Source organism: Neomonachus schauinslandi, chromosome X (assembly GCF_002201575.2).
Source record: "Neomonachus schauinslandi chromosome X, ASM220157v2, whole genome shotgun sequence".
Classification (NCBI taxonomy): domain Eukaryota; kingdom Metazoa; phylum Chordata; class Mammalia; order Carnivora; family Phocidae; genus Neomonachus; species Neomonachus schauinslandi.
The window spans coordinates 37,925,602-37,948,186 of record NC_058419.1 but is presented as its reverse complement, the minus strand read 5'-3'; the positions used below and the strand labels follow the sequence as shown (position 1 = coordinate 37,948,186).

Genomic DNA, 22,585 nt, shown 5'->3' with positions numbered 1-22,585 from the left:
AAATCTTCTGTTCTGACATTAGGGAACTGGCTGGGGGCAGTTGGCTGACAGCCACACCCCTGTTCTGCTCTCCTGAGGGCTCTGAGCACCAAGGAGGAAGTCAGGAGCAGCACTGATGGGGTTTGGACTCCAAAACGAAGGACTGGTCTCCGCCCCGCCCCGCCCCCCCCCCCCAGCTGTCACTCACCAGTCCCTCTCTCCACAGCAGACCATGAGAATAAGATGGAATACCCTGTACCTGGTAGGGCTATGGGCAGCTGTCTTTACTGGGGCCAGGGGTGGGCTCACAGGGGAAGATACAGTGAGAACAAAGGATTTTGGCGGGGATGGTGGTGGTCTATAGACCTTCCCCCCACTCCCGTTACGTTACGTGTTATTTTCTTTACATGCGTAGATACTCTGAGAGAGGGGGTTCGTAGAAACTAGAAAAATTCACACTAATCATCCCTAGTAGCTGAACGCATCATTCTGGTTAATGATTCCTGCAGTGTAGAGATAAGGAGACTATAACATGAAAGTTCTCCCCTCCCACTCCACAGAGGTGATTGCTGCTAACAGTTCAGTACATTCCTCTTTTGACCTTTTCTTTGACTTTTAAAAACTTTTAGCTTCATGCTTAATGAATGAATACGTTCATTTGTTACAACGCTCCAACTATACAAGTCTAGCAGATCCAAAGTCAAGGTCTCCCCTAGCCCAACCGCCCCTCCCCAACCCCGCCCCCCTGTCCAGTTTGCTAAATATCTTCCCAGTCCTTTCACTATGCATTTTACATACACCTAAAAACACAAATACTCATTTGTCCTTTTTCTTCCACAAAAAGGATCATGCTTTGTACAATGTAGATTTGCTCAGGTTTTTTTTGAAGATTTATTTATTGATTTGAGAGAGAGAGAGAGTGAGCGAGGGGAGGGGCGGCGGGAGAGGGAGAGACTCTTAAGCCGACTCTGCACTGAGCGTGGAGCCTGACATGGGGCTTGATCTCAAGACCCTGAGATCATGACCTGAGCCGAAACCAAGTCAGGCGCTCAATGACTGCGCCACCCAGGTGCCCCTAGATTTGCTCAGTTTCACCGACAAATGGTTGTACCTCCCTTTTTTTGTAAATGGTTGCATAGTTTGTCCTCCAGAGTATTTTTTGATGACTTTCCCCCAATGGACAGTTTACTTTTTTGTTATTATGTACTTTTTGTTACTACAAATGACGTTGCATTGAGCATCTTTACACATACAGCTCTGTGTGTGAATACAAGCATCTCTGTTAGTATAAATTCCTAAAAGAGAGTCAAGGTGAATGCGTATTTACAAATTTGGGTAAATATTGACCAGTTGTTTTCCGAAATGAATGCACCTAGTTTTTCCTTCCCGTTCCTATATCTTAGGACTTGCTCCATATAAGGTTGTACAAATTTACCTCATTTAAATTTATTTAAATTTTTAAAATTTCCCGACTTCTTATTGTTGAAATTTTCATAGCAAAGAGTTGAAATGATAGTATAGTGACCAATGACACGTGCCCTCCAGCTAGATTTAACAACTAACATTTTTCCGTATTCTGTTTCCACCACAACCTCTTCTTTTTCAAAACAAAGTTGCAGACATCCTGGCACTTAAGTTCTAAATACTTGAGCCCGCAGCTCCCAAGAATAAAGATAAAGAAGGGCTCTTGTACAACCACAATACTGTGATCACACTCAAGAAAATTATCCACAATTGTATAATACTATCTACTTTATCTGATAATCAGTTTATATTGAAATTTCCCCAATCGTTCCAAGAATGTCTTTAATTTTTTTTGTTTTTTTATATAATCAGCATTCAGTCGGGTTTCAAGATTGCTTTTGACTGTTCTCTCTCTTCAGTTTTTGTTTGTTTATTTTTTAAAAATCTATGAAGAGTTTCCTGCCTTCTTTATGCATGGCACTGAAATTTTGATGAATCCGGGCCAGTCTTTTTACAGATTCTTCCACGTTCTGGATTTGCCAGGCTGTTTTCTCATGGCATGTTGTTGATTTTAATGGCGGCGTGGTATTCTGTTCCATGAGTATATTGTGGTTTATTTTAGGTTGTGGGTATTCCTTTTGTGGCTCCTCTAAGTGGCATTTAGTCCCAAGGAGTTTGTGGCACCTGTAGGCCACAGTAAAAGTCTGTGGTCAGTTAATGAAGACAAAGTGTTCCAAAGCCAAACTCGGTTGGCAGGAACATTACTGAAGGCCTCAGTTAAGAGTGAGCTGCATCCTTTACCCTTCCTTTTCCCCGCTAAAGGAGATGGATTATTGTTTTGGTCCGTTCAGGTTGCCATAACAAAATACCACAGGCTGAGTAGCTTCTACAACGGAGATGTATTTCTCACTGTTCTGGAGGCTGGAAGTTTGAGACCGGGGTGCCAAAGTGATTGGGTGACGGCCCTCTTCTGGACCGCAGGCTTCTTGCTGTCTCCTCACAGGGTGGGAGGGGACGAGGGAGCTCTCTGGGACCTCTTACATGGGCACTGATCCCATTCACAGGGGCTCCACCCTCATGACCTAATCCCCTCCTAAAGCCCCACCTCCTAATACCATCACATCAGGGCATGAACTTGGGGGAGGGACACAAACATTCGGACCATTAGCAATTATCTTTTCTGATTCTCTGATTTCTTTTGGGATTCTGCAGTCTGGGGCTGAGCTTAGACCAGGGTCCGCCCTTTGTAACCACCTGTTCTTAACTCTGCACCTCATCATCAGCCACAGACTCTTCTGGTAAGGCCAAATCTCTTGCCATGTAGCACGAGCTCTGAGGCTGTGAGCTCCCTGGACTTCTTCCATGCCCCTCTCTCATACAGTGATTCTCACTTCGGCTCATCCTTCCCTCTCCATCTCCTGGAGCCCAAGCTAATCCTTCTCTGGTGCTCCGGGTCCCAGCCCATGCCTGTGTAGGACCTGTCACCATCCAGTGCCTCCTGCCTGCCCTGCTTCTCCAGCTTCTCCCTTCCACTGGCTCCTTCCCTCACCCCGCCGATATGTCCAAGTCTGCCCCATTCTTCACAGTTATTTCTCTGTTGATACTAGCCTGGGGTTATGACTTCTGTCTCTCTCCACCCACACATTCTTGTTGAGAGGACCACAGCCCAGGGATCTGCAAAGTGGAGTGCGTAGATGTTCTGGGGGGTGCTTAAGGAAAATGCTAGCACTTCTCTGCATCTTATTAGAGTTTCATCTTCTTACTTTTCCATGCTAGAGTTTTATAATGTACATGTATAGATCATAACGTACAGTTACACACGTATATCATTTGCCTTTCACCTTTCCAGCTTCCTTGAGATGTAGCCCCACATTCCCGCTGACATAGGCCTCACAAACTCAGCACGGGACTAGCTGCTTTTCTTATACGCTGTCTCCTTCAATCTGCTTCCTTGACCGTAGGCCCCAACATAAGGAGAAGCCCCAACATCCCAACAGCCACCTAGACCCTCAGTCCCAGGGTCATCTTTGGCTTCTTTCCTCCTCCTATCCATTCAATCCAAGTCCTGGTGATTCAACTCCCTTACCTTCTCCCACAGCTGCCCAGCCTCGCTTCTCTTGCTGCCTCTGCCTTAAGTTTGATTTAGACATTCCTGTTGCCGGTCCCTAACCGGTCTCCCTGCCTCCATTCGCGTCCCCTGCACATAGCCACCAGCAGGAGCCCCTCACAACTACACATCATACATGACTCTCCTTCACTTTCTTTTTTAAAACAAATATTTTAAAGATTTATTTATTTATGAGAGAAAGAGAGAGAGAGCATGGTGGGGGTGGGGAGGGTCAGAGGGAGAGGGAGAGAGAATCCCAAGCAGATTCCCTGCTGAGCATGGAGCCCGATGCGGGGCTCGATCTCAGGACCCCAAGATCATGACCTGAGCCGAAATCAAGACTCGGACACTCAACCAACTGAGCCACCCAGGCGCCCCTCTCCCTCACTTTCAAAGAAAACTCAAACCAGATCCCATGCTTGATCTATAGGTTTTTCCATGATCATTTGCTACACTGACCTCATCCCTTTATCCATTCGCCTCGATTAGACTATGAACTCTTGTAGGGCGGGGACTGTGTCTTTATCATTGCTGTATATCCGGAGCCAGGCATATTCCCTGCCACCTAGTAGTGTCTCAGTAAGTGGGTTTTTTCTTTCTATTGATTGGATGAAAGTAAGACTAGGACTGTCATGGGTAAGAAGATGAGAGTGGTATTGACATTCCTTTGAGAAATAAATAAGTGTCCAGGGAGAAACTTTCACCTAGAGATGGGCCCAAAGAATGAATCACATTGGGAAGCTAAAAGTTATCCTGGTCGTCACCTGACAAATACACTGATGTGTGACTTAGGGCTATGGGGAAGGCCCAAACTCCACCATCTCTTGCTGGAGGCTCTTGCTAACACAGGAGACGAGGTAAAAAGAGCTCCAGCTTTTGACCCAGAGAGGCCTGGCGTTAAGTCTTATTGGCTGGAGGGGCGCCTGGGTGGCTCAGTCGGTTAAGTGTCTGCCTTCAGCTCAGGTCATGATCTTAGGATCCTGGGATCGAGTCCCACATCGGGCTCCCTGCTCGGCGGGGAGTCTGCTTCTCCCTTTGCCCCTCCCCCTGCTCCTTCTCTCTCTCTTGCTCACTCTCTCACGCTGTCAAATAAATAAAATCTTAAAAAAAAAGTCTTACTGGCTGGAATTGAAATCTTGCCTTTACCACTTACTGGCTGGATGAATGCTGAAGAGGAGGACGGTGCCAACCACTAATGTTGTGTACATAGCGTATGCCAGCACCGGGCCAAGAACCCTGCATGCATTACCTCACCTAATTTCACCGCAACTTGATGCAATAGCATCATTATCATTCCCGCTTTACAAATGAGCCAGGTGGAGCTCAGCAAGACCAAGGGATTGGCCCAAAAGTACAGTGCAACCAAACGATGGAGCTAGAATTTCAATCTTAGCAGCCTGACTCTAGGCTGGACATATTTGGAAGTCATCAGTATCCAGATGGCATTTAGAGCCAGGAGCCTGGATAAGATGATCTAGTGAGTGAGAGTAGCTAGAAAAGAGAGCCAAGGACTTGGTTCTGGGCCCCTCCAGTAGGAGGGACAGAAGGAAGGTCCAGTAAAGGGGGTTGAGAAGGGGAGTCACTGAGGTCGGGGAAGAACAGAGAGTGGCATTCTAGAAGCCGAGTGCAGAAAGCATTTTAAGGACAAGAGAATGATCACCTGCATCAAAAGCTGCTGAGGGGTCAAGGAAGATGAGGCCCGAAAATTGGTCAGGACCAGCATGTTGCTGACTGCACAAGGTGCTGAAGATCTTCCTGACACCCTGGCATGGGGATGAAGAAGGGGTGGCTATTTAAAGTTCGTACAAAGAAGTCACATGGGCTAGGGGGAAGGAGGGCAAGAGTGTTTCTCTCTTCCGATGAGAGATATTATAACTTATTTGTTTTCTGAGGGGAATGATCCAGTGAAGAAAAGGGACAGTTGCTGGTGCGACATCCTTGAGTCGGCAAGAAAGGATAGAATCTAGCGCACAAATGAGGGGACTAGCCTGGGCCTGCGGTGTGGTGGTTCCTGAAGAGCAGCAGAAGAAAAGGCAGCTGTGGGGACGGGTGCAGAGAGGAGGGAAATGTGGAGGTGGTAGCTTGTGGATGTTCTTTTCCTGTCGCTCCTCCCCCCCCCCCCAAAAAATGGAATAGGAAGCCGTATCATCAGCCTGGGGAGGATGGGGGAAGGTTTGAGGAAAGTGGGATCAGTTGTGAAATAGTTGTCTGGGAGAGAGGAGAGTGAATGGATTTGGGAATGTAGACGGATGGTAGGGTAGCATTAAGGGCCAGCTCCCAACCTGCTGTCATGAATTTAAAGGGTCAACCGCATAGCTTCATATTTTTCTCTGGCCATGCTCACTTGCCCCGGGGGTAGGGACATGAGGGCAGAGAGTCAGATTTTACCAGCAATGTGGCTTTGCAAGGCAAGTAGGATGGAGGGGGGAGAGTGTTCGGAGGGTTGAGAATATGGCAGAGGGACTGACGGGCAAGTATGGAAGCGAGGACGGCAGGTCAGTGAGGGGCAGTAAAAAGGTGGCAGGATCAGTGTACCGGAGGTGCCAGTGAAGTTGGAAGACGGATAGGAGGCGGGTGAGTTGGCCAGGTAGGAGGAGGCGGTTGGAGAGTGGGGTGCATGACAGGCTAGCGCTAACTATTGAGAACACACGAATTTTGACATGGGAGTGTTGGAAAGAAATGGCAAGGGAGGCAGGAGGCACCGTCTTCAAGGACAAAGGGGAATGCCCGGGGAGAGGGTCTGTAGGTGACTGCGGCAGAAAGAGTGGCGGAGGCCAAGGGCAGGAGATTGAAATCAGGGGAATGGTGAGGAAGGAGGCAGAGAGAATGGTCATGGAAGCGCCAGCAATGTAGAAGCAACAGAGGGGAGCAGACAGGACCCCTCCTGGCCCCATGGCACAAGGCAACATGGCAGGCAAACCACCCGGCACCTGAGAGGGCTATAGGGATGGCAGCATCCTCAGAGGGGAAGGGAACCAGGTTTTTGTTAAAGCAAGAAGGTGAAGGGACCGTTCAGAGGACAGTTTGAGGATATAGGGGATTTCGCTAATGAAGAGTAAGTGGGTTCCAGAGGGTAGGCTGCCCAAGTTTCTAGAATTGAGGGAAGGTGGCAGATGAGGTCAGATTAGGGGGGATTAGAATTCAGGTGTTGGGTGGTGACCTGGGAGTTTAGGGCTTCTTTTTCTTTTTTTTTTTTAAGATTTTATTGATTTATTTAGAGCACAGCAAGTGCACACATAAAGCAGGGGGAGGGACAGAGGGGGAGGGGAGGGAGAGAATCCCAAGCAGACTCCATGCTGAGCATGGAGTCAGACTCGGGGTCCCATCCCACGATCCCGAGATCACAACTTGAGCTGAAACCATGAGTCGGGTGTTTAACCAACTGAGCCACCCAGGTGCCCCAGAGTTTGGGGCTTCTTATAGTGACTGAGGTGACCAGGGATGGAGGGCACAATGGGATTGCTTGTCTCCATGGCAAAGCATGGTGGTGCGGCTGGCAGGGTTGCGCACTGGGACAAAGAAGGTCATACTCTGGCCATGGACAGAGTCCATGCCCGTCATGTTTTAGGCAGTCTGAGCCTGGAGGCCTGCTGGGGTTTATCAGTCTACTCTTTGGATTAAAAAAGAAAAAAAAAAAAAAGGATGTTGACTTGGGTGTGAGAAGGAAGCTAATGACCTGTGTAGTTTAAAACATTTTTAGTGATTTTTGTCTTTCAATTGCTGTGATGGTAGGACTTTTGGTCTAAAGCCTCAGGAATCTTCCAGCTAAAAAGGCACCAGGATAGGTACGTTGGAGTAGCATTCCAGATGTGAGCTCTGTAGGGCAGAAATAAATCAGCGAAGCGGAACTCCTGGAGCAAGTATGGCACTTTCCAGATCGTGTTTGTGAAAATGGGGAAAAGAGGGTGGCGGAGGCTCTGTCAGAAAGTTTTGGGGACTCAGGACAGATCCAGTGCTCAGTAAAGAAAACTACCCGTTTTCTTCTTCAATGCTGAATGTCTTTTACCCCCGTCCTTGCCCCGTCTCTTCTTCGTTTTTTTTTTTTAAAGATTTTATTTATTTGAGACAGAGAGTGTGCTCGAGTGGGAGGAGGGGCAGAGGGAGAGGGAGAGAGAATTTGAAGCAGACCCCATGCTGAGCATGGAGCCTGCCGTGGGGCTCGATCCCACCACCCTGAGATGACCTGAGCTGAAACCAAGAGCCAGACATTCAACTGACTGAGCCGCCCAGGCACCCTGCCCCGTCTCTTATTTGGATGTCATTTCACAGCTCTGTGGCTCAGTTTCCTTATCTGTCAAATGGGGATGACCATTGTTCTTGCTTCACAGCGACTTGTAATGGTTAAGTGTGATAGTACCTGTAAAAGTGTATAACCCAGCGCATGACACATAAGTACTTAGTAAGCATTGTTACGAAATGACAAGGGGTTGATTCTTGCTCCCATTCCACTCCCTTCTTCCTGCCACTTGGGTGTTTTTTTTTCTCTTACGCTGCCCTCTTCTCTTTTATCTCCTCCCTCCCTTCCTCTCCCAGTTGCCCCCCCCCCCAACACACACACTTCCTCCTTTGCCTTTATCCCCTTTCTCCTCTCTGGCTGGGGCTGTCGGCGGTGCCCACACCTAGTTTTACACTCTCCATGGCCCTTCTGAGGTGGGGAACTCTTGAAATAGGGGGTGAGGCAGCCCTCCGAGGAAGGAAAATGTTTCGGGGGGGGCAGCCTCCCAGCCACCCTAAGATTTGTGACCAGGGTGCCTAGAAAGTCACAGAGGGCTAGTGCCAAGAGCCTCAGGAGTTGAGAGGCCTGTGTTGTCGGCCAGGTCTGGCCACTGCATGGTATGGGGCCTGGGCTCACAGTGGACCAGAGCAGGCCGCAAAGGTGAGGAGTGTGTGAACAGGGAAGGGCTGGGCCCAGTTCCCATGTGGAGGGTTACCACACACCCACTGAGCACAGCCATGTCATGCTTCTTTAGGAGAGAGGGGAACAGGAGGGTAGTGTAGGGTACCAGCTGATACTATAAACTCTAGAGCCAGACTGCCTGGGGTTGGATTCTGGCTCTGTTACCACATGAGCTGTGTGTACTTAGTCCGCAAACCTCTCTGTGCCTCAGTTTCTCATATCTGGAGATAATTGGAACAGCACGGTTGTTATGAGGACTGGGTGAATTGATAGTGAAGAAAGTGCTTACTAGTTCTAGGCATATAAGTACTGTATGCATGTGTGTTATATTAAAAATTTAAAAAAAAATTGAGACACCTGGGTGGCTCAGTCGGTTAAGCATCTGGTTTCCGCTCAGGTCGTGATCCCAGGGTCCTGCAATCGAGTCCCGCATCTGTCTCTCTGCTCAGCGGGGAGCCTGCTTCTCCCTCTGCCTGCCACTCGCCCTGCTTGTGCTCACTCTCTCTCTGACACATAAAGTCTTAAAAAAAAGACCTCTAAAAATTAAAAAAAAAAATACAACAATCTTAGAACAGTGTAATTCTTTTCATTTTACTGGTGCTGAAATAGGTGGAGAGGTTAAGTGACTTGCTGGAGTCCACAGGGCTATTAAGGGCATAATGAAATCTAGAAACACAGATTTGACAGACTCCCAAATTGTGGCTCATAGCTGCAGTGCTAAACTGCCTCCCTGGACATGCAGGTGAGGAGTGTGATTTCCAGGAGGCCAGGAGGCCAGGAGACCTGGAACGGAGGGAGAAGCAAGCAGGCGCTGAGAGTCCAGGGGATGAACAGCAGCTAGGGTCCAGGAGGTGAGCAGAGGTCCTGCTTGAGGACATGGCTGGCTCCGTGCTGGGGGACAGCTGCCTGGCTCCCCAGGCCTGTTCCAGACAGAGGTCAAGTCCCTTAGGTAGCCAAAGATTCGGATTACAGCCAGAGGGCTGAACCTTCTTCCTGGGACCTTTTCCTCCTTGCCTGTTTTCTGGGTGACCACAGTCAAGCCAGTTAACCCTTTTGCACCTCAGTTTCCTCATCTGTCAAAGAAGGATAAGGATACTTGGCCTGCCTACCTCACGGGGTTTTTGAGAGGCATCAGTGGCTCATGGATCTGGAAACAGTTGAAAAAGCATGAAGCAGTCCCCAATTCCAGATGAGAGGGTGAGCCCAGACCCTCTTACTGTGAGGCTCCAATACGGGCCTCCGAGGCCTCCAAAGCTCATGCTAGTGATGTCCACTGTCAAAGCCTTTTCCATCAATTCCAGCATGGTCTATGGAGCCATGTAGAACCTCGTCTCTTTTGGGGGGATTTTACGTCCCTCTGTGAGCGTAAAATAGTAGTTGAGCCCTGTCTGGGCCCGTGGGAAATTTTCCTTCTGTGTGGGCTTTTCTTTTCAAGGGCCAGAACCAGCGTCTCTTTCCAGGGTCCACAGTCATCCCAGCCCCCATTCTGGGCGCTCTGCCATCTTTTGGTTCCAGCCCTTGGCACAAGGCAGACTTGGGCTGTTGTTAGCACACAGTCTTGGTTCTGTGCTTGCCTTGTAGGGAACAGGGAGGCAGCTGACCCTTCCCCCGGGTGTCCTTGTCGCTCTGGGCTTCCCTTTAGGGGGGTGTGTGTGTGTGTGTGTGTGTGTGTGTGTGTGTGTGTGTGTGTTGGGGGCCGTGGAAGCCCCAGAGGCCAGGCCTTGTGCCAGTTGCTGAAGTTTTTTTTTTTTTTTCTCTAGAATTTTGTTGGCCATCCAGCTGTTTCCATTCCTTGCCCTCTGCCAAACTCTGTGGCACGGTCCACCGTGCCAGGTGGAAACCACGCTCTGCTTCAGGAATCCGGAGCTTCCATTTTGAGAGAGTCAGAAAGCTGCAGCGAGTGAGCCCGAGTGTCAGAGGGAGAGTGAGGGTGGGGCTGCTCTCTTTGGCAAGCCTTTGTCAGAATTGGCCCAGCTGCTTGGTCTTCACCCAAAAGTAGGGCTAACTCTGGACCGACCCCAAATATCTAGCGGGGAAACTATTCTTGGATCTAGACCAAGCCAGACCTAGAAACTACTTTTTTTTTTTAATCCAGAAAATGGGAATAAGAAATCCTACTACACATGTTCTTCATGTCAGCTGAGAAATAAGCTTTTTTAGACCGCCCACCGCCTTCTCAACAGGAGGAAGAAGTGACATCAGGTTGTGTTTCTTCAAGTATATCCCATAGACTACTGAGGGTTATGTGAACAAAAAAGAAGGGGCGCCTGGGTGGCTCAGTCGTTGGGCGTCTGCCTTCAGCTGAGGCCATGATTCCAGGGTCCTGGGATCGAGCCCCACATCGGGCTCCCCGCTTGGCGGGAAGCCTGCTTCTCCCTCTCCCACTCCCCCTGCTTGTGTTCCCTCTCTCGCTGTCTCTCTCTGTCAAATAAATAAATAAATAAATAAATCTTTAAAAAAAAAAAAAAAAAGGCACTGGCTCACTAAGTTTGGGAAACACTAGATAAACCATTTTAAGCAGGTTTTGTAGTTGCAGAGACCACCCAGATCCTCACTATACCACCAGGATACATGATGACTCTCCAGGGGATCTAGTCTATGTGACATTTCTTCCACTGTAACTAGCTTTCTTCGTGGAACATTCTTTAAGCACCATCCCTGCTTTGGAAGCTGCCAGCCTAGGTCCTAAGTGTCTGTCCCTTCCATTCTTTTTCTCCCTTATTGTGAAGGGAGGTGAGCCCCGGAAACACATGGGAGGGGGTTACGATGTGGGTCCCAAAGAACAAGGGCGTTTCACTTCAGAAGCCATTGACATGAGTGCTTCCTGCTCTGAAACACCTCTCCCTCTCCTGTCCTTACAGCTCCCCTTCGAACTGGAGGTTTACTACATTCAGCATGTTATGCTCTACGTGGTACCCATCTACCTGCTTTGGAAAGGAGGTAAGACCAGTGAACCATACCTTTGTGCCCCTGCCACACCTTGCCGTGCCCTTCTGTTTGGGGGGATGGCAGTCTGTTGGGTGTCTATCAGGATCTTGGGCTCCTGCCTGGCTGGCTGGCTGCAGGATGTCTTATGCCACACGCCAGGGGTGGGGAGATGGGCACTGATAAGGCCTGCAAAGAGTATGGGGGGCTTTTCAGAACCATCCTTTGTGGGCGAGCACAGTGCCACTAACTCTGTGTCCTAGGGCCTAGGCCTTGTCTGTGTCTGTGGTGGCATTGGATTTGCATGGAGCACCCCCCCACATTGTCTGTGGTGGCATTGGGTTTGCATGGAGCCCCCCCCCCACACACACACTGTCACTCGCTCGTGCTGAGCCTTCCCCCTGCCTCAGTGTGCAGCACAGGGTAGAAGGAGAGATGGAAGCCCCCAGCCCTCTCAAGAGAGGGACCTTGTGCCCTTGCTCATTATATCCATCCTCTCAGAACCAAAGAAGATATTGAGATGGGCAAGAAGTTCAGGGACTGTGGGGTTATAGGATGGAAGGAAGAAGCAGGTAAGAGAACAGCGATCACCTTGTAAAATAAACCATTGATGACCTTGATTTTGTCACAAGGGAGAGACCACCAACTTGGTAGAGACAGCCTAGGAAGGAAACTGACTGAACTCTTTGTGACCTCACAGTGACCCTTAAAGTATCCCCTTCCTCCTCTATTATACGGTAGATAAAAGGGGAGTTCCCATCCCTTCTAGAAGAGTTGTCAGAGGCCTCCCTCTCAGGGCTCTAACCTTCCTGAAAGGCCTGTACCTGGAAGGCCTCCCCTTCTAGTCTCAGCTAGTAGCCTCTCTATGTTGGTTGCTGGGACTTTTCAGGGAGACCGCCCCCCACCTCAGTTCAAGCAGCAAGGGCTTCATTTCTATGCATTAAAAATGACATGAGGCCACATGGGCCCTTGAAGCCACCGGAAGATGGTTTCGAAGTTGTGCTTCCTCTAACTCAGGAATCCTGGCAAATCTCGAGAACTTCTGGCCTAAGCCAGCCTCAAGGACCAGTCAACCTGGAGACATGTTGGAGGATGGGCACAGTTGCTCTCCATGGAGGCTCCTGCCAGTGGAGAGATTGGCCCCCTGTGCCCTGGTTTCTGTCAGCGTTCTTAGGATTTGTCTCAGTATTCTTTGAGGCTGTTTTTACCCTGTGCAGCCACTTGGGGTCTCACCACGTCAGAGAACACTTCCTTTTAATTTGCTCTAAAGGCACTATTCCCCCATCTAAGCTTTAAGGAACGTCTCAATATCCAGGAGCCGTGGGCCAGTCTTCAGGTCTGTCTCCTGTGGCACAGGAAACAGCTTCTAATAATATCCAAGTCTGGGGGATACATGCTTTCTGAATAGAACCGGGCAGGCCGTTGTCTCGAGCTCCAGACAGCCCCCTCCCCCCTTGCTGAGGCAAGTTCTGGACAAAGGTGCGTGGCTCTTAGTCAAACCTATCTGTGCTCTGAGGTGCCCATAAAAATCTGTTAGGTAGCCGAGCTGGACTGTTCTGACATGGGAAATACCAAGTAGCCATCCCCACTGCCCCCTCCACCCCCCCCACAAAACCCCACAATCTGGGAAGCTGCAGCTTCCAGAAGTGACAGAGGCCACTGCGGCCTTGTGTTGGATCTATTGCTGCACCGTTTGGGGGGAACCGAGCGGGGGAAGTAGAGATTCCAAGGTTTCATTCCAATTTATTTCTCACTGTTAGTGATTCTTTCCTCTCTCCTCTGGTACGTCTGTAAAAACTCTAACAGTAGTTATAACCACAGTAAACACCAACTTTGTCTTGAGTGTTGCCTGTGTGCGAGATACTTTGCTAGGCCTGTTCTGTGCGTCTTCTCATCATAACCAGCCCTGGTGGCAAATGCCCCTTCGACAGAGGAGAAAACCAGGGCTCAGAAATGTGAGGTACCACGAGCTCCCAGCCTTAAGGAGCGGAGCCAGGATTCAGAGCCTTCCCTCTCAGACCAGCGCTTTTCCCCACACACCTTGTTGTCTTAAAAGGCAGGTGCCTGTCTCCTAACCACATCCGGTTGGGAGTCTCCCCTCCAGCCAGCCGCCCCCACGGTGTCTTTGTTGAACCCCTACTACGTGTCCAGCATTCGCACCAGGGGATCAGAGGTCCCTGCCACAGGGAGTCCCTGTCTAGCGGGGACGGGAGCATTGTACTTGTAATACAGCGGGATTAAGTGCGACAGAGGGCACTAGGGGAACATAATCCGGTTTATTTGTTACCATTTCTGGGCCCTCGTAAAGCCTCCGCTTCCTTTGTGGCTCTTTGCTGTCATCTGCTGTTCGCTTGGGGGAAATTACGCACGCTTCGAGAAAAGGCTAGATTTCCTAAGGCGGGTTTCACCTTTGGCCCCAAACCTCGGACCTGGGCCTTGCAGAGGGCGAATCCATCCAGAGTGAGCAGTGGGGAGATGACTCCCCGTAAATCAAAACAGCTGAGGGGTTGGGAGATTCTCTTTCCTAGAAGTCTTGTAATTTTCCAGACATACCTGACGTTGGAGTGTTTGCCCAAAGAAAGACAGCTCTCCTGTAGATACCTCCCACGGCCAGGAGCCCTGTTCTCCTGAAAGGCAAGGTCCCGCTGCTTTCTGTGGCTTGGGGGTGACTGGGTGGTGCTCAGTGGGATCCCATTCCTCCTTGGTTTCTGTGGTCTTCTGGCACCGTCGTAGGAAACAAGACATCCTTTTTACCCCCCACTGTTCTGTTCTTCCTCCAGCCTGTCTTTTAATTTCTGTTTCCTCTCCTCCCAGCTCCTTGCCTTTGGCTCTCTGGAACTACAGTTGATCCTTGAACAATGCGAAGGTTAGGGATGCCCCCCCCCCCCCAATTTAAATCCTAACAGCCTCCTCTTGACCAGAAGCCTTACTGGTAAGAGAAACTGTCAGTTAGCACCTAGTGTGTATTATGTACTGTATTCCTACAGTAAAATAAGCTGGAGAAAAGAAAATGTTATGAAGAAAATCATAAGGAAGAGAAAACACATTTCTGGTACTGTTCTGCATTTGTCAGGAAAAAAATCCACATCTAAGTAGACCTGCACGGTTCAAACCCGTGGTGTTCAAGGGTCAACCATATAGTTTTTAGAACCCCATCCCCACTGACGTAACCATCTCTCCATAGAAATACCTAGTCCTCCTATCTCTTGCCTGAAGCTCCCTCTAATGGACGCTGCTCTCCCTATTCAGCCACATAGGCTGTCGGCCCCCCTCCCCGCACCATCTCTTCCAGACCAGTATTTCATTTCTCCCTTCGATGAAAATGCTTTCTCCTTTACCATTCTCCCCCCCTTTTTTTTTTTTTTTTCGTCACTACTACCACCCTTGGCTGCTTCCCCCATATTCCTAAATGCCTTTGGCCCCTGGCACTCGATCGTTTCTATTACAACTCCCACCAGTATCCATGAAGGTTTCTGGTGAAGACCACTCGTCCCACTCCAGCTTCTCGGAGTTTGGGCTTCTCCACTGCAGTGACTTCTGTGTCCTTTTGTCTTCAGCCAACCGACCTTGCCCTCCTCCTGCCCCTAAAACTCCTCTATCTGAGATCCTTAGCCCCTATGTCCCTTTTTGTGACCTGAATCTCTACTCTTTCAGGACTCCTCTCCTTCCCAATCAGCTTGTCCCACTATGACCAATTACTGGAGCTTTCCTTTCACCAGCTCCCAAAAGTGCTTCAGCCCTTCGTCCTTTCCACGGGGATCAGCGCCCAAGTCCCAGTGCCCAGCCTTGGCCTACTGGGGGAAATCTCTTGAGTCATTCAGATTTGGGGCCACTAAAATTTCATGGTCTGTTATAATTGTGCTCTCAACACCATTGCTTTTGTGTTCTGTCTTTGGTCAGCTGTGCTACCCATTGCCCTGAGAAGTCATGTGCTGAACCTTTACCACCCACCTCAAACTTCCGGTCCTCCCCACCGTCAACCAAGGACTGAGAAAACAGAGATTTCCAGGCGGGAATCCCCTCCGTTATTTCCCTCTGCTCTAAAAGCTGCTTCACCCACTCCCATCCTTACCTGTCGTCTTGGAGGAAGTGGTGTTGTGGTTATCTTGTCTCCCTTCCCATCCTCTGGAACTCCGTGCCATCAAGTATCACTCGTGTACTTGAGTTTTCTTTTCTTTTCCTTTTGTTTCATTTACCTGGATTTTCAACTCTTTCTTTCACTCCTGGCTTTTCAGCCAGGAAGGATGCTGAAGTCTTCCCATTCTAAAAAAGAAAGTTTCTCTCGACCCTACACCTTCTCTTCTCACCTTCCCTTCCCAGCTAACCGTCTTCGTAGATTATTAGCCAAACAAGATTTCCTAAACTTCAGTTCTTTGGGCATGACAACTTGTGCCTTATCCACAGAGCCATCTGTATTATTATGTATATAATATATGTCCTTAAGTCTACTGATTTTTCTTTTTCCTAAAATATATTTGTTTGTGGGGCGCCTGGGTGGCTCAGTTGGTTAAGCGACTGCCTTCGGCTCAGGTCATGATCCTGGAGTCCCGGGATCGAGTCCCACATCGGGCTCCCTGCTCAGCAGGGAGTCTGCTTCTCCCTCTGACCCTCCTCCCTCTCATGCTCTCTGTCTCTCATTCTCTCTCTCGCAAATAAATAAAATCTTAAAAAAAAAAAAAAAAATAGTGGAGAGTCTACTTCTCCCTCTCTCTCTCTGGCCCCCTCCCCCCGCTCTCTCTCAAATAAATAAAAATCTTAAAAAAATATTTTTACATATTTATAAATAAGTATTTATACATTTATATATTTATAACTATATATTTATATATATGAATTTACAAATATACATATATATGTTTTTCTAAAATATGTTTGTGCTCAATAAAATCCCGGATTCAGTGCACTGGTGACGTATTTTTAATACACTTTAAATGCATAGCTATTAAAAATGAAATGTTTACCTGTTTACCACCTGAAATCACCCCAGGAACAGAACATAACTGTGGGTGGCACTTGCCTGTATTTGATGACCCCGTCTACTCAGTTACCTCCCATCCCTCAGAACACTGACATGGGATATCTCTCCCCGCTGCCCACCTCTTCACAGAAATAACACTGCTGACCATTACTAACAACGCCTACCAACGACCAAATCTAGTGGCTCCCTCTCAGACTTTATCCTGCCGGAGCTCTCTGCTGCAATGGACATTGTTGATCCCTCCTCTTTGGAATGCTCCGCTCTTGAGGGCCTGCCTCACTGACCATGACTCCCCATGCCTCCATCAGTTATTTTGCCTCTGTCCCTGACATGTTTGTTTCCCCAGAGTTCTGTTCCGGGCTTGCCTCTTGCTCTGCTGCTCCCCAGATGGTCACATGCTCACACAGTTCGGCCACCAGTCGGAGTAGTCATGGCCGCCGCATTGCTGTCGGCAGCCCAGGCTTACGAGATTTTCATGTCGTTTACTCAGCATCTCCACCTGAATGCCCCAAGCTCACCTCAAACTCAGCCTGTCTGTGCTGTACTCATTTTTTCCCCCTCAGCCCTGCTGCTCTCCTTGTGGTCCTTGCCAGATGGCACCACCCTGTCACCCCAGCTAGAACCTGGGAATCATCCCCCTACCCCCGCATCTATTTTACTCATTCATCTGACACATATGTCTTATTCCTTTCTGGCTGCTATAACAAAATACCACCAACTGAGTAGCTTATAAACAGCATCAATTTCTTGTTCTCAGCTCCAGAGGCTGGGAAGTCCAAGATCAAGTCGCCAGCATGGCTGCCTTCTTGGGAGGACCCTCTTCCTGATTCCTAGCTGGCCCATTCTTGCTGCGTCCTCACATGGTGGACGGGGCAAGGGAGCTCTCTGGGGCCCCTTTTATAAGGGCACTAATCCCATTCATGGAGGCTCCACCCTCATGACCTAAGACACCTTACAAAGGCCCCACCCCCTAATATGATCCATCTTTGGTGGTTAGGATTTCATCATATGAATTTGGAGGGACACAGACATTCAAACCATAGCAACTTATTTGCACACTCTTTCTGACAGGCTCTATGCTGGCCTTTGGGATGCCCTGATCGGTGAAAACCAGATACCATCCCTTCCCTCATTGAGTTTATAATGTAGTGAGAGGAGACATGTATGAATCAGATAATCACACAAATAAATATATAGTTATAACTGAGGTAAGTACTCTGAAGGAAAGGAACATGCTTTAATGAGAGCTAAGAATAAAACTAACACATACTTTGGAGGTTTGGGGGAGAGTTCCCTGAGGAAGACATTTCAACTGAGGTCTGAAGGATATGTAGGGGGTTCACTAGGCAAGAGTAGGATTGGGGGGGGTGCACCCTTATAACCTCACAAAACTACACGTGCGACAGCAGGAGGGAAGGGAGATCCAGGGGGGAGGACGGGTCACCCCCTGGTGTTCTCCATCCCTAGAGCCAGTGAAAGTTTTAAGAAGGGGCATAACACCAGCTTGCTCTCCTGTTGATTCCTCTCCTGTGTAAATCCTTTATAGAGTTCAAACTCTAAAATACAGAAAACCATTTTGTAACAGATCACCTTCCCACCCTTCCCCACGTCCACGCGGTGCCTCCTACAACTCCATAGGTAACCGCCATTTTGGATTTTTGCATCTCCTCCCAGAGTTTCTTCTCACACATATAAGTAAATTCAAAAACTATTTTATTTCCCTCCTCTGTAAGACACACATCCCCAAATAGCATACTGCGCGACTGTTTTGTTGCCGTTACTGTTTTCTTTAGCAGCATTTCTCTCCCTGTAAGCCCATAGGAAGCTTCCTCATTCTTTTGCACAACAGCTCGTGCATTCCATTGTGTGGATGATAAAATACAGTCTAGTAGAAATGGCAAGGCTTTATAGAGCACTAGGAGGTGCCAGACATTGCTTCAAGCTCTTCGCACACGTGAACTCATTTCATCCCCACCACAGTCCTCTTAGGCAGGGTTGCTGTTATGTCCCTTTTGCACATGGGGAAACTGAGGCTCCGCTAGAAAGGGGACGCACACGGGATTTGAACCCACTGGTATGGCTCTGGGGTTCTTGCTGTTAAACGTAACACAAGGCTACGAAAGTACATCGTAATTTTTTTTTTAAAAGATTTTATTTATTTATTTGAGAGAGAGAGAATGAGAGAGAGCACGAGAGGGAAGAGGGCAGAGGGAGAAACAGACCCCCTGCTGAGCAGGGAGCCCGATGTGGGACTCGATCCCGGGACTCCAGGATCATGACCCAAGCCGAAGGCAGTCGCTTAACCAACTGAGCCACCCAGGCGCCCCAGTACATCGTAATTTATTTATTCTGTCTCCTGTTGGTAGACATTTAGGTTGTTTCGAATCTTGGGCTAATATAAATAACACTGTGCCATGCGACCTTGTACCCACGCTGATTTGCATGTGTGTGCATGTATCTAGTACGATAAATCCCCCCTAAGTAGAATTGCTGAATCAAAAGAGTATGTGTGTTCATAATTTGGATGGATGTTTCCCAATTCATAAAAGTCATACCAATGTAAATGCCCGCGGCAGTGGGTAAGAGTGCCTGTTTCCACACACCCTCCCTGAAAGAGTGTATTCCCGGTGTTTTTCAATTTTTGCCCATCTGATGGGTAAAAATAATGGTGTAGCAAATCAGACTTAATTTGAATTTCTCTTACTTTGGGTGAAGGGGAGCATCTATTCACATGTTTGAATTGGCATTCGATTTCCTCTTCCTTGAACTCTGTGTTCCTGTCATGTGCTTATCTTTCCCTTGTGTTGTTAGCCTTTTTAACAAAATTTAATCTTAGGAGGGGTGCCTGGGTGGCTTAGTTGGTTAAGTGTCTGCCTTCGGCTCAGGTCCTGATCTCATGGTCCTTCTCAGCAGGGAGCCTGCTTCTCCCTCTCCCCCTGCCCCTCCCACTGTTCATGCTCTCTCTCGCTCTCAAATAAATAAATAAATAAAATCTTTAAAAAATTGTATCTTAGGAGCTCTTTATATATTTGTTTATATTTCTGTATATTCATATGCAATAGAAATATATTTCTAGATTTATGTATATTTCTATATATATTTCTATTTCAATATAATCGAGATATATTTCTATATATTTGTATGTAAATATTAGGGGAGTTCACCCTTTGTGATCTGAGCTGTGGATATTTTTCCCCGTTTTCTCACTTGTCTTTTAACTTTGCTTATGATTTCTTTAGGTAGACTGTTTACATTTCTGTGTAATTTATCTGGCTTTTACCCGTAGAGCTTCTGAATTTGGAGTCATGGTTAGGAAGTCCTTCTCCACTACCAGGCTACAAAAAAAAATATCCTGTATTTTTTTTCCCCTCCTGTGTTAATAGTTCCATTTTTCTTTTAAAGCTTTAAATCTTTCATCCACTTGGAATTTATCCCAGTAGACAATGTGAGATAAGGACCCGACTTTATTTCCAGATGGTTTCTCATTTGTCCCAAGACTGTTGAGCAGACAGTCTGGCATGATCAGGTGTGCTTGTTGGAAAGATCATTCTGGCCACTGTGCGGAGAGCTCGCCATGTCCTCCTGCTTTGCCCTCCCCAATTTTTCTCAAGTCCATCACTCTTCCTACCTTGGCTTAGGCCTTACTCCTCTCTCACCTCGACCGTGACAGCTGACTCTGTGTGATCTCCCTACCTCCAGCCTCCCCGTCTCCCCCCAGCAACCTGTCCCTGTAGCTTCCAAAGCTGGGCCGAAAGCCCAAATAGGATCATGGCACTTCCCTATTTGGAAACTTCCAGTGGCTCCCCCTTGTCCCCAGAGCACAGTGCATTTTCCAGGGGGCACAAAAGGCCCAGCGTGCCCTGGCCCTAGCCCTTTTCCCCAGCCTCTTCTCTTTATGCTCCTTCCATCTTTGTACCCTGCACTCAGGGGATACCAAAATCCATAGGGTCCCCTGTATTTCCCGTGCAACTTTCATGCCTCCGCACCCTGAACACGGCAAGACTTCTGCTGGGAATGCCCTTCTCCAACTTGGTGGCCCGGAACACGTTCTGTCTTCAAAACTCAGCCTTGTCAGTTAGCTCCTCCAGGCAGCCCCCGGAAGTGTTCTGCGACTGTCCCTCTCACACTGCACTCCAGGTATCTGCCTTTCTGCCTGAGGACAGGAAGGCTTCTTTTGTTCTTGGTCTTTCGGGGCTGAATGAATGAAGGACTCTAGAGCCACACACTACACATTTCACATATCTTACAAGCTAACATTTATTGTGCACTTTCCACCAACTAGGCACTGGCTAAGTGTTTTACTTTGCCTGATCTTGATCCCATTTAATCCTCATAAGTCCACGAGACTTAGGGGGCCCGTGACCTTGGATGAGAAAAAAAAAAAAATCACGTCTTCATTTGTATTAACTCCTACTGACGTCCCGCGTTTCCTTCAGTGTCGAATCGTAGACAACTGTCCGCAGTTGCTTTAGCAGGACTCGGGATGTTGTTGTCAATGTAAATTGTTCTCCTATTACGGCTGCTGTAGGGATTTCACAAAACCCTTTGCACTTCTTCATTACCTGAGCATTTCAAAGCCTTAATTTTTAAAAGTATTTTGCTAACTATTTCAGTATTATTGTTTTCTAATGCGGTGTCTTTTGTCTACATAAAAACTTTATCCTGCGGGGTGCCTGGGTGGCTCAGTCGGTTAAGCGTCTGCCTTCAGCTCAGGTCATGATCCCAGGGTCCTGGGATCGAGCCCCGCGTCGGGCTCCTTGCTCAGCGGGGAGCTGGCTTCTCCCTCTCCCTCTGCTGCTCCCTCTGCTTGTGCTCTCTGTCAAATAAATAAATAAAATCTTTAAACAGAACAAACAAACAAAAACTTTATCCTGAGAGAGGAGGACCCAAACCACCCAAGGGATCCATGGCACCACAAAGGTTAGGAGCCCCTGCACGAGAGTTTCATCTGGCACTGGAAACCAGGCAGGCGAGCTTCACCACCACACAGCACTGCTTCTCCATGTCGTCGCTGAGTTCGGACGGACTGTGGGTTCGAATCCTGAGTCTGGCGCTTAGGCTAGTGCCTTAAACCTCTCTGCATCTGTTTGCTCATTTGTAAAAGGAGGACAGGAATAGTACCTATCATAGGGGTGCCGTGAGGGTTCGATGAGCTCGTATATGTAAATCCACAGAACGATGCCTGGCACATGGTGTTGTATACTTTTATTATTAACCACTGTAATAAGGCCTCTTGTTAATTACGTGTCTGTCTTCCATCTAGACTATGGGCTCTTGAGGTCAGGATGGTTCCTTGCTCAATTCTGAACTGACAGAGCCTTGCACCTATGGAGTGCGTATTTGTCAGCAGGTTTAACGTTGCTGGCATCCCTTAGATGCCTGCTTCTCCTTCGAGCTGCATGATGCCCCTGTCTACTGGTTCTCCTCCTCTGGCGGGTGGTCGTTGGGCTCCTTTGCTCTGCGTGCTCCAGAGATCCTGGTGTTCTCCATCCCTAGATCTCACTGCAGGCTCGAGAAACACCACAGGTTCTTCAAAGGAAACTTGTCTACGGTCAGGCTTTTTGATTCCATGCCCCTTCTTCCCACCTGCTCTTTTTCTTCCTCTTCTCTTTCATGTATTACTGGCCCCACCATCCACCCAGGGCCAAAGCCAAAAACCTGGCCAGAAACTTTCTGGATCCCTTCCTGCCTCATCCCTGATGCCAATCAGTTCAGAAGTATTCTGATGATCCAAATCCTCAAAATGCTTGCAAATTCAGCTCTTCCTCTCTGTTTCCATCCCCTCTGCCCGAGTCTAGGCTCTCAGCCTCCGTTGCCAGGGACTACTTCATTTTCTCATGTCCCTGCCCCCCGATTGCCCCCTACGTCTCCCCCGGTCTGTCCTCCATCCAGTCTCCAGAATGACCTAAGGAAAGAACAAATCTGATCAGATTTTGCTCCCCTGCTTAAAAATCCTGTCTGGGAGGCAGACCAAACTCTTCTACGTGGCATTCAAGATGGTTACAGTTCTACCCTTATCCATCTCTTTGACCTCATTTCCCATCGCTGAGATTTCAACTCCCATTACTTTACCCTCTAAGCGAACAAATCTGCTGACAGATTTGGCCCACCTGCCCCCAACACCGTGTCTGTGTACACGACAGCTTGTCTATCTGGAACCTGGCAAACTCCATGTCCTCCTTGAACATTAGCTCAGTGATGCTGCCCCCAACCCCAGCGCTGTGTCTGACTTCCC

The 22,585-nt window shown here is 48.4% G+C and overlaps 1 protein-coding gene across 1 annotated transcript in view; it reads left to right on the top strand.

Annotated features, from left to right (window-relative positions):
- Positions 1-22,585, top strand: part of TMEM164 (transmembrane protein 164) — a 157,070-nt gene that overhangs the window by 114,910 nt on the left and 19,575 nt on the right. Inside the window, exon 5 of the mRNA XM_044911814.1 lies at positions 11,309-11,387. Within this exon, the coding sequence (XP_044767749.1) occupies positions 11,309-11,387 (79 nt within the window). The remainder of the gene's footprint in view (positions 1-11,308; positions 11,388-22,585) is intronic.